The sequence below is a fragment of the Melampsora larici-populina genome (genome assembly GCF_000204055.1).
Source record: "Melampsora larici-populina 98AG31 unplaced genomic scaffold MELLAscaffold_79, whole genome shotgun sequence".
Classification (NCBI taxonomy): Eukaryota; Fungi; Basidiomycota; class Pucciniomycetes; order Pucciniales; family Melampsoraceae; genus Melampsora; species Melampsora laricis-populina.
In genome coordinates, this window is record NW_006768843.1 from 140,291 (window position 1) to 151,837 (window position 11,547).

Sequence of the window (11,547 nt, forward strand, 5' to 3'; positions counted from 1 at the left end):
GCCTTGATGTCTAGCTACTGCGTTCAGGTACATGACACCACTTTCCATTGCTACGAATTGCTTTCCAAATTGTGGTGATTCCATAAGACGAACCGGTTCAGCTCCTAATGAAAATCATTCAAATGAAATCAATGATCAAATGTTGTACACCTCAAAATTATGTGAATTGAACATACCTATTGGGGGCCATTCTTTGTCCCGTTCAGCTTGAAGGTCAATCACGTCGAAATCATCCTCATCAGGTTCTTGCTGATTGGGTATTGGCATTTGACCTGTTGGTTCAGTTGGCGCATGTGCTGATTGGTTGAATAAGGGTATGTTCATACCGTTTGACCAATTGGTTGAAGTTTTTTCATCGATGGGGGCAAGATGATGAGATACAGTCGAATTGGTGCTTGTGTTGATGATCTGAGTGCTCGAACTAGTGGTAGCAGTCTTCTCTTCGATGGTGGGAGCGAGTTGAGATACAGCTGATTTGATGCTTGTCTCGGGCTTGATGGGATCAATTTTGGAATCGGTTTGAGTAACTGCTTCATCAAAGTCGTCCGTATCATGAAAAGATGAGGGAGGTAACTGAGATCCATAAGCATAAGGATTTGGTGACAGATAGGGAGGACATTGCCAATTGGGAGGGGCAGAGTTATTTTCACTATTGTTGTGACTTGGGTACGGATATGGCGGCCAGTAAGGATACATCACAGGTGGATGTTGGTAGGGTAACGGTGGAGGAAAGAAAGGAGGGTAGCCTGGACGGTTCAACAAGGTTTTTTTTCCAATCGAAGCATTGATGGGTCCGGTTCCGGGTTGAGACATTGTCACATAAATGAAGATCGAGATTGGAGGTTTGGATGTTGGAGGGTCGGATGAGTTAAACAGACAAGGCAAGTGAATGAAGGTGAAGGACAGCTGTGAACAGACGTTGGTATGGTCAGCGTTGAGAAATCGCAGAAGGCGGGAGACAAATGTGAACAGGTAACTTACCATGTTGGGAAAGCCACGGCTCATGCACCTTTAGGACGTTTCTTGTGGTTGTTGTAAGTTGATTGTATGGTTGTTTTGGAGGGAAGTGTAGTGGTGTCTTGCTCGATTGGGTGCTTGATGTTGTAGCCCGGGTTGAGAACACAAATGCCCACTTTGAAGGGCTTGGATGCCCACTCTGGCCCACTCGTGCCCTCTTCTGAGGGTTTGTTGAGCCCGGTTTTCCCCGATCGGGCATAAGCTGCTGTATAAGCCCGGGTGTGACGCGGCTGCGGCCAAATTTGGCTGTGGCGGGTCCGGGTTCTCCGAAAAACCAATGATTTCAGCGGGTAAAGCACCGAAAAAAGCGGGCTTCGGATATTACTCGACCGGGCGCCGAATAGTGGCGTCCCTCTAGAATAATCTTCTCTCCACTTTTTCAATTGTGAAAGAGGGTTGATGGGTTCATCGTTGACAGCCTCGGGCATGAGAACCAGATGCGGACTAACAAGTGGCTTCCTCAATTCCTACGTCATAGAAATCAGTCAACTTGAATCAATCTTTTTCCAGATCAAATGGAAAACTAACCTGTGCGGTAATTTCTTGCATCTTCAATCCAAAACAAGGATTTCCTAAAGGACTTTCTTTCTCAGCAACAGTTAAAGATAACCGCTTCCTCAAACGTTCACACATGTTCTGTGTGGTGTTATATGTTTGAAAAAAGATTGAATAGATTCCAAAAATCAACCGTATCTGTTCGTATTCTTCTCTTGAGATCAAGTTTTGCAAACTTCCAATCAAAAGCGTTGACACAAGCTGCTATGGAAGAACACAAAATGAGACTTTCAGTATTTTGAATACAATTTAACCAAACAAAGTAAAAAAGAAGACTTACTTCTTTCTCCTTGAATGGATACCAGTCACTCTCCTGATCAGATGTAAGTGATGTTTCTAAATCAAGTATGTCTAAATTACTAGATGTATCACAAGAAGTTGATCCATCCATGGTCTCTATATCTTCAACTTCACTTCCATCTAGAGTGTTCAACAAAGACTCAGAAATCTTGTCAACATCAACATTGTTAAAATCATCTGATGAATTGGATTCATCCACTTCATCTGATTTATTTGATTTATTGGATTGATACATTTTGTCTGATTTGTCAGAGTAGGAGTCAGAGTCAGAGGATCCATACACCTCGCCAAAGAAGCATTCTGAGTAGCAAGCAATTTAGAAGCTAGTGGTGGTAAATCAGGTGATTGACAAGCAGGTAGTTCATGTTTGCACACACAAGCCTGGTGTGTAGATAGCGCAATGTGATGCTTTTGTGACACAAATTGACTACCACACAATACACATTCAAACATGTGTTTGGTTCTAATTTTTACATTTGCAATGACTATTAATTGAAGACCTTATACCAGTTGAATGTCTGTCTCTTTTTTGAAAGAGAATTTTGTCAATCAAAGCAATATCAGGCCTGCAGGAGTCTGACGGCGCACATCTTGGTGCCGTGTATGTTATCTGTAAGATGTGTGTGATGTCACTAAACTCAAAGACTTGAGGCACAAAGCAATGCTGTTTTTGTATTGAGTCTAGGATGTTTGCAAAGCCAAGGCACAAATAACCAAATGAGCTGACAAGGAGACTTTTGGGACAGGCTTAGAAGTTGTGTGCTCTGCCTTCAAATGGACCAAGATTTCAACCGACACACTGAGATTGGCTTGAGACAATTTTGACAACAATATTCAAACTTTTTCTTGATATACCCTTCCACTTGTTGCAGACTTTAATAGATGATGAGTCCAAATGCACTTGAACACCACGGATTTGAAAGGAGGTGATATTGTTCCCTCAAGAGATTGATAAGCTGTTCTTGATAGGGAGCAAGTCAAACTGTGACCGTAAGACCAGGGTGTTCAGTGATTGAGATTGTTTGGTAAACAAGCTGCAATTTGAGTTGAGTTGAGTTGAGTTGCTGTTTCACAAGCCAGTCGTTGACCTTGGAATCGTTTGATTTGGGTTTTTCTTATTGAGCTTTGTTTGAATTGTTTGATTTGGATGGGAGTTGTTAACTTGGAATAACTCAACAACAAGGGTAGACAAAATGATTTGCGCAATGATTCAAATCAACATGCTCATCTTTTATCAAACATATAAAAGAAAGATTGCTCAATACCAAAAAAAGACAAAGTAGCAAAAACCCGTCACATTGTTGTCATTGCCCCGCCGCCGTCAGACGCTGGACCACCGTGTTTTTCCAGTGGTTGTTACACTGACGCTACCTCTCCATCTACTGTTGCCGCATACCAAGTAATCCTTGACCCAAGACCATGTTCACATGCCTGTAAACCGTGTCTTCCGTGATGCCTTGCTTCGTTTTATTGTTCACCGTGATTTTTTTGCGAAGCCGTCTCCCTCATTTCAGCCAATACCCTCTGCCTCACCCTTGCCAATAGTTGTTTCCATTTGGCCTATCTTGGTTTCAGTCCATCACATGGCAATTCTCGGGTCTCTCACAAGTCATTTGGCTAAGCTCTCCGTCTGCTTATTACTTCCGTCGAAAACGCCTGGCCTAGATACATTTCCGGCCTATTCAACGCGACACCATGATTCCATGTTATCAGCCCTCATCAAGACCACATTACGCTTCTTTAATTCTATAAAGAACCCGCTCACTAATGCCATTCTATCGGCATCTCCCATTACCGCTACGTATCACCGCCTTCATAACTATGATGTCCCATTCTCATCCTCCCTTCCCTCTCCGTTTTAGCAGCATTTTTTGGACAAAAAAAGAAGTCTGTTTTCCGCTGTTCGTTCACGTTCGCAGCTGACTTACTTCATCAGATCCATCCCCAAGACTCGAATTCCAGACTACGCTACCAATGTTTCGAAACCGACGTAGTCGTCCAATGTGGCTCCTTGACTGGAGTTAATGTGTTGATCGCTGGTTCCCGGGACGCAACCATTCTGCAGAGCAACCGTGCCTATCGTATTGACGGTTCTGTTGCTGCTGGCGGGGCCGACACCACTTCAGTAATCTTTGAAGATGCTGAGCATACCATTAGAATTGACAACGCAGAAGTTCGATTGAACAGCCTGATGAATAAAGTTTTGACGCAGGGCGTTGGAAAAATCGTGGAATGGACCACACAACCTGCACTCCAAAATGGTCTTAACGTCGAAGTAGTCAGAGTACTCCACCAAAACTTTAGTGCTAATGTAAGTTGTTATCTCAATCGATGTCCGCTTCACATTGACAAACACTTTTTTTCTCAGCGCGTAGATTTTTATGTCGATTATTATATCAAATCTTATATTACTGCAACCTTAAGTATTGACGCGCTGATGGTTGGCAATATCATCACACTACGAGGCGTCGTCACTGGTTATTCCACCGCCAATAACACGTGGACAGTCAATGTAAGCCAACATACCCCGCTGCTTCGTTTCACACATACTAAATTTCCCTACAGGCGTCAGAGATTTTTCAAATCGTTTACCCAACCACTGGCGTCCGTCGCAGTCACCGCCAGCGTGGCCTTCCTCCATCCTGAATTGACACCAACTCTTGAGTCTCATCGATATGTAATACGTTTTTGTTTCAATCACCTGTGTACATAGCTCATTAAATGTTTATATGGTCACTTTATCCGCAAATAGATTTCGCATGTTTCAAGCATCTCAGACTGTCTCAGCAACCCATTATGACTCCTGTGTACAACTCTTCGCAAACACTTCACGGCGCAGACAGCAATATAACATGCTAAGGTTCACTGTCCTCATCATTCCCATTATATGGAACTCGGACGTTCCACCTCGCAATCTATTCACGGCGCAGACAGCAATATAACATGTTAAGGTCCACTGCCCTCATCATTCCCATTACACGGAACTCGGACGTTCCAACAACACCTCTTTCACCTAAAAATTTTGCTATTCAGTCAATCATTGACTAAAATACTGCCGTGACCACTTACATGTATTGCCCACATGTTTCCCTCTTTGCAAAACTCCAATACGCTCCCTTTCAATTCTACTACCGCTCCGGGTTGCACTGTCGGTGAACGTCGTAATACTTCATCACCGATGTCAACATACATTGCCACGAATTCTTCCCACACCCCTGACTATGTAATGGCTTCAGTGTCGGATCTTGATGATGTGGACAATTCACTCACGATATCCACCCATACCTTATGTCTCACCAGCATGCAGTCCCAGTTGTCTTCTTTTTGAATGTATTGCAATACTCTTCCGCGACTATTTACCTCAACCATATTCAAGGCCTCTCCAGTTGGTGAATTCGCCGCCACTGCGGCCTGTTCCACATCGCCATACATGAACATCATTGCTTTGATGCCGTTGTTGGGTGCTATAACTTCTCCAGATACGTGCACCGTTGTTCCATTGTCCAATGCTTGGAAGTCGTCAATATTAAGAGTAAAAGGGCAGGCAATACGGCGGGCGGAGATGTTATCGGGGACAACGTCGAGGCATCGGTGTCGGTGTCCGCGCCCATCACTTACATAATGCTACAAACATTGTCAATCCCTAATTCGACATGTACCAAACTAAGAAGACTAACCTCATCACGTATTCGCACAATCCCGCTCCAAGTCATTATTAAAGCGGTTGTTGCTGGAGATGAAAATTCCATATTACGTTCCATTCTGTTGGTATCCAATCGTAAAGACAGCAAAGAAAATTCGCCGACGTTGCTTGAAACGGCGCAACGCTCTTAATCAATGTTCCTTCTGAGGATCACTCCATATTACCAGGTTCGCAATTGGCGGCAATTACAAACCCGCCCTCCCTGCAAAGATTTGTGCAGGGGCTATTAATTTCCACCTTGCCTGCCGATCGAACAACGAGGCACAGTTCTTTGACAATGTCTCTCTCAACATTCGTGATTAACGTCATGCTCACCACTGTTCCAACACAACTACTTCTTCAATGCATTACTTCACCGCGAGTTTGACTTCCTTTCCATCCTGCTACAAATGCAACTGCTTTCAATCTAATCGTAGTGATGTGGAATATCCTGCATACAAGTAGTTTCCCATCCCAATGAGCACTTTCAACAATTTCTCTCGGGCGGCACACACAACACACTGATCCCTTCCTACATTTGAGTAAACTCCGCCGCCGCTGTCAACTATTAAATGTAACGTCAGCTCCCTGTTGTCAATAGTTCTGTAGCACGTAGCTTACTCCAATGCTCCAGCAATCCAATCTCTGTATGTAGTCCACAATACGACCGTCAAAACTCAGCACATTGCCCGCTTCAAACAGAGCGCAACCAAATTCCGCCATTCTGTGCCGTCCTAAGATGTACTGCGCGTGAAAGGAAATATCATCCTTTACCTAACATTTGCCGTTAGCGACGCCCATTAGCTATTTCAAGACCGCTTACTTCAGGATCCCAATCTCGATGTAATGCTACCACGACCCAGCAATTGTCCACATGTGAGAAGTCACAGCTGAGAATCCTCCCAATACTGGTGACGAGGGTCCCCGCGGCCGCCATCCTTTGCCTTGATCTTTCACACTGCAAAGCAGCCATGCATACAGATTCCGGATACAATATTGTGCCCCCGTTGACCTCGGTTGAAATCAGTCTGCCGCATGCAAAGTACGCTGTGTTGCTTTGCAGCACGCCTGCGTTAGGCTCTATCACCGTAGCTGGAATCCACTGTTGAACAATGCCCGCCGTCACGACGTGGCTGTTGTAGCGTCTTATTTCATGTGTCGACCGATTCAATCCGCTTTCCTAAGTGAGACGCATGATCAGCCATGTTAAGAAGGATCACACCATCGCCATGACTTACTGCATCTTCTATAAAGAGACCGGATTGAAACCCCATTGGCAAATATGCTGGTTCCATTATGTTGCAGACGTTGTCGATGATGCGGCAATTGAAATGATATATAAAATGTAGCTGTGGTCACTGATTGGACCTTTGTTCGGCGCGTTCTTTATCTTTAAGATTGATGCGTCCCCACAGCCCTCTTCACGATCGAAACGTCTGACTCGGCGATGCTGTCTGCGTTGTTCCGGCCCAACGCGCCATCTCCTACCCACCCAATCACTAATCGCCATCCTGACAAAGTGGCGGCTGCACGTGCACCTTCGCCACAGCACCGGCTCTCCTCGCCTTCACAATTCCAGTAAGTTTTGCATCTCAGTCGCCGTCACTGGCCCAGTCTCATAAACAATACATTGATTTAGTGCCTTTCAGAGACGTGACTTTACAAAACAAAACAAAAAAAAATTGATTTCAATTGGAACTAAAAAACACATAGACTACCCAACAACCGCTTTCTACGTAGTGACATTCAGTTCCGCCCGCTATCTGATCTCTGACAATTCCCTCGAGCCTCATTGTCCAGCTCAGTTTACATCATCTATTGTACAGCACTCCAGTAAATAATGACACCACGTTAACACCAGTCCAATTTAAATAGGTCCCAGCCCATTGCGATGTTGATCACAACATGTGCTCATCGTCTCCCGTCGGTCGTACAAAGGTTACACACTATGCACAGTACTGTCAGTTACTCATCGCATCAACTTACTGTTCGTCATCAGCTTACAAGTCGGGGTTTAATGCAAAGGCTGGAGCATGATCGCGATCTTGGTACCCGTCGTCGTTTTATGACCCTGATGAATTATCGTTAGCTCCGTCGCAACCTATCATGCTGATCACACAACTACGCACTGCCGGTTTGTGTTGTCATTGCCGTCGCCTTCTACATCGTGGCTCTTTTGTTTTATTAGGTCCCTACAAAAATCATCATAGTCAGACGTCTAGATATTGCAGCATTTTGTATTCGTCCATATAAGTGAATCACAAACGTTGTACTTCTATTGTCGCTCATCGACGACAATCTTTGAACACCAATGGGTTCCTTCGCCAATCTGCCCACAAATCCGTAAAATGTTAATATTACGTCCAATGTCAAAGCAAAATCACTTTGAACTTTTGATCATTGCATTCCCCATTGTCACCAATCGGTTTTGTCGTGTCCGGACACGTTTCTTGCACTACAGTGACGTTCAGTGATTCTTTTGGCGCATCACTAATACAAGCGTCGTTTCAGCCAACGCTAACGTAAACGTTAAGTAGCCAATGATAAACATCACTCACGGCATTACTGACTTTGACATCTCTGCACCCAAGGTCTGTGCGTTGCCTTTGACACATTGTCCGCTGTATAACATCGTTGTAAAGTGAACAGTATTAATAGGAAGGAAGCTGTCTAACAAGCTATTAATGACATACTCTTTATCGTTCAAATTCACCACAGAGTCACTACTCGCATCTTTGTATATGGGCGAACCACTGCGAGCGCGTTCCAATGCTAGATGTGGCCAAAGAGCGAGGACACTATACATCTTTCCGTTGTCCACTAATCGCCAGTCATTGAAAGCTTTGCGTGGTTTGGTGCCTTTGATTGGACAGTTTGCGAAAGCATGGCCATATAGAGAACAGGTGAAGCACTGATCCAAACCGTCTTTGACCTCAGCCATTGCAGTGACGGGCATGTCAATATAACTGATTTCCGAGGCGCGTCGCTGCGACATCCATGATTTGACAAGGTCGGGTCTTCACACAAGATTAGTTCTTTGGTAGTTTTGCGTTGCCGTGATTCTTGCACCCATCCTCGGTAAAAACAATGCTCGCCCCTTCCATTTTATTTGCAACATCAAGAACTACCTAGAAGTAGTTGTAGCAATAAGACCTATGCAAATATAACGTGAAAGATGTGTTCAAATGATGCTCAGCAGTTATTTCTTTACTATGCTGAAACGAAGACAAACAAATACAAATATATTTGTGGCAATAGAGACTTGGAAATCAACTCTCGACGCGACCTATTGTCTTGATATAGTGCAAGATGCAAGCAACTCACCGCGCGTATCCAAACCGCCCCACCAAACAACTACCTCCATGATTCACAAAAACTGTCTCTCCATATATATAATGGACAGTATATATCAAAATTTGTCGTCAAAGGATTGACATTGATATGAAGTCAAAGTATGTACGTTTCGGTATTACCTTATCAATACTCCGACCGACATATTTATGCTGTATCTGCATAAGGTTCGCCACTCTTATGAGTTGTTGATATTATTAAGTAACTTAAACGGTACTTTGTTCTACACCAGCTGCCATTACTCCCTCCCATGTCCCGATTATTTCCCTGGTTGTTTTACGTCCAAGACCGGCATTCACATTGGATCACCTTTGTATTAAGTTTACATCGACAGTTTCCTCGCGTTCACAATTCAGCCACTGTAATGTATCGACTGTTATTCTGCCGGTGGATGTGCCGAAGCGTAATCGGTGAGCGCTAACTTCCATTCTATTGCTGAGCAGTGACAACTTCATTAAAGCCGCTGATATAGCAATTGACATTCAACATTATAGTTTCTTATCGCCATACAATATGCTTACATCAGAGTACATTCATCAGGGCTATCATATTCCGATATCGGCTTTTTTATGAAGTCTGATCGATATCCTTGCCCTTCGCGCCTTCCCTGCCGTGTCAACCTGACCAAAAGTCAACTTCCAACTATGATGATGTTTTTTTTCTCATAACGCCCTGCAAACCTGCCTGGTCCACAACTTACATCATTGCTATTTATCGACGTCGTTTGAAAGTGAACCTTGACCATGCGAGCTCCTATGACCAATATCCGACACTACATAACAAATTCACCTGGGCCTTCACGTGGCAAATTCACCAACTAGACCGGTTGTACCCTCATCACGCGTAGCAAGTCAACTGTTTGCCACTTCGAAAGCATTGACTCTTAGGCTCAGCACCTAACGTCCGTCATACCGCAAGATCGGCGCAGTTCAGGCAATTTGTACCACGTCCCTCGACGCTGCTGACATTTTTCATACCATATTACACTTGGCTAAATACCCCACCTCTGTCAACACCTGACCCAATCCCCAATCCATCGTTTCCGTTGACCTTTTCAATCTGTTCCATTTATTACTTATCTACACTCCACTTTACTGTTGACGTTGATCATCCTCATTGACTGAAGATGTCCCAACAAATGAAGAAGAATGACAACCGTATCCCATCCCACCCCATCCGAGTTGGTTTTTTGGGCGAAGCGGGTACCCAGGTATGTCGAGTTGCAATCACTTACAACATCAATAATTGACGTCATTGTAACTATTGTAGGCGTTGACCAAAATGAACGGCAGCAAAGGTTTTATTTCACATCACGCATCCATCACCACATCCGGAATGAATGGCGGAGCACCCTTCGAAAATCCCATCCAAATCACGTCTTATGGATCTCAGTCTGACACCTTAGCTTCTAAGAACGTTTACTCGATGAATTGCAAACTCATCGGTACCAACGACAGCAATGACGACCAGCTTCACTTTGAGAACGCCAATCGTGTAAATCTTGGATCAGTTGACAAGTTTGGCAACTTTTTTGTTGGAGAGCTGATTGACAAGATAACCATGTCAGCGTTAGGAATCGTGGTCGCTCGAGAAATGATCACCGATTCTGCTTTCAAAGGCAAAAGCACGGTTGTTGTAACTCTCAAGTCGACTGACTATGATCCAATTGTTAGTTGTCCATTTGCCTGTCGAACGAAGTAACATGATGCTGACTATATTCACAGACAAAAGGCCCGGTTAGTTGGCATACCAAGCATTACATCCCGCCTGTGCGCAACATGGAAAAGGCTCAAAGTCTTTGTCAGCTTGGTTGCGAAGTCCTCCTCACCGGCCAAATTAAGGACTACAATTCCAACCTTTTTATGTGGGAAAACGAAGTTAGCATTCCGTGTCTCTCCGCCCCTCCATTGCAAGTTTACTGATTTTTCAACATAGGTGCATGCTATCAGCATTTGTCACGGTGAAATATCGTTACCTACAGTTCCCTCATCTCGAGGTACCGGGGGCCCCAGTGGTGGTCGAGTTCCGCTGTCGCTGTGAGTTTGACTTTCTCTTTTTCCTTTTATCAGCACTAATGCGTTTTCAATTCAGTAATCGAAATGGAGCCAGCAGCGTTGCCAGCACCTCCTCCCAAAGGCTCGACCCGCCGTCCTCGCAAAGCGTTAGCTCGGATAATCGTGATCCACTGTATTCATCGTTATTTGGTGGAGTTGAGGAGCCACAAGATGACGAAGCCTCTGCCAGCGAGTGCGACACTCCTCTGGTTGAGATAAGCAAATCTGCCGGCAAACGAGCCAGACGGGGATAGGCGACATATGCGGCCGCTGTTGTATTATTGCCTTTTTTGGCTGCTATTTCTTTGGCGTACATTGTTCTTGATGTGTGCTTAATGTCTGAGTAGTCCAGTCACTGACTTCGTTCTTTGCCATCTCTGTCTGTGTACATATATGTCCATAGTTGTACTTAAATATCAACTCATATCTCCCGGAATTAACTTTGACATTCATTGATCAATTCCCGCAACGTGCCACTGCGTGGCGTAATCTTCACGTGCATCGTTGATATCCACGGTGCGCGTCACTTCGTAAAGGTCAACCCCGCTGCCCATTGTGACATCACAAGCGTGACACACACGTCAAACG

The 11,547-nt window shown here is 44.5% G+C and overlaps 3 protein-coding genes across 3 annotated transcripts; 1 reads left to right on the top strand and 2 right to left on the bottom strand.

Moving 5' to 3' along the window:
* Positions 1-3,550: 3,550 nt before the first annotated feature.
* Positions 3,551-6,849, bottom strand: MELLADRAFT_113188 (uncharacterized protein; the record flags this gene model as incomplete). The annotated part of the gene is made up of 8 exons (XM_007417833.1): positions 3,551-3,669; positions 4,423-4,573; positions 4,942-5,091; positions 5,143-5,496; positions 5,550-5,602; positions 5,769-5,817; positions 6,378-6,734; positions 6,793-6,849. 8 exons carry the CDS (start codon positions 6,847-6,849, stop codon positions 3,551-3,553), a joined length of 1,290 nt encoding a protein of 429 aa, XP_007417895.1.
* Positions 6,850-7,829: 980 nt separating this feature from the next.
* MELLADRAFT_113189 (uncharacterized protein) lies at positions 7,830-8,510 on the bottom strand (the record flags this gene model as incomplete). Its single annotated transcript, XM_007417832.1, has 3 exons — positions 7,830-7,883; positions 7,939-8,044; positions 8,125-8,510. The coding sequence occupies 3 exons, from the start codon at positions 8,508-8,510 to the stop codon at positions 7,830-7,832; spliced, it is 546 nt and encodes a 181-aa protein (XP_007417894.1).
* Positions 8,511-10,031: 1,521 nt separating this feature from the next.
* On the top strand, positions 10,032-11,213 carry MELLADRAFT_95079 (uncharacterized protein; the record flags this gene model as incomplete). Its single annotated transcript, XM_007417818.1, has 5 exons — positions 10,032-10,115; positions 10,175-10,573; positions 10,630-10,782; positions 10,841-10,941; positions 10,997-11,213. The coding sequence occupies 5 exons, from the start codon at positions 10,032-10,034 to the stop codon at positions 11,211-11,213; spliced, it is 954 nt and encodes a 317-aa protein (XP_007417880.1).
* Between the last annotated feature and the right edge of the window lie 334 nt (positions 11,214-11,547).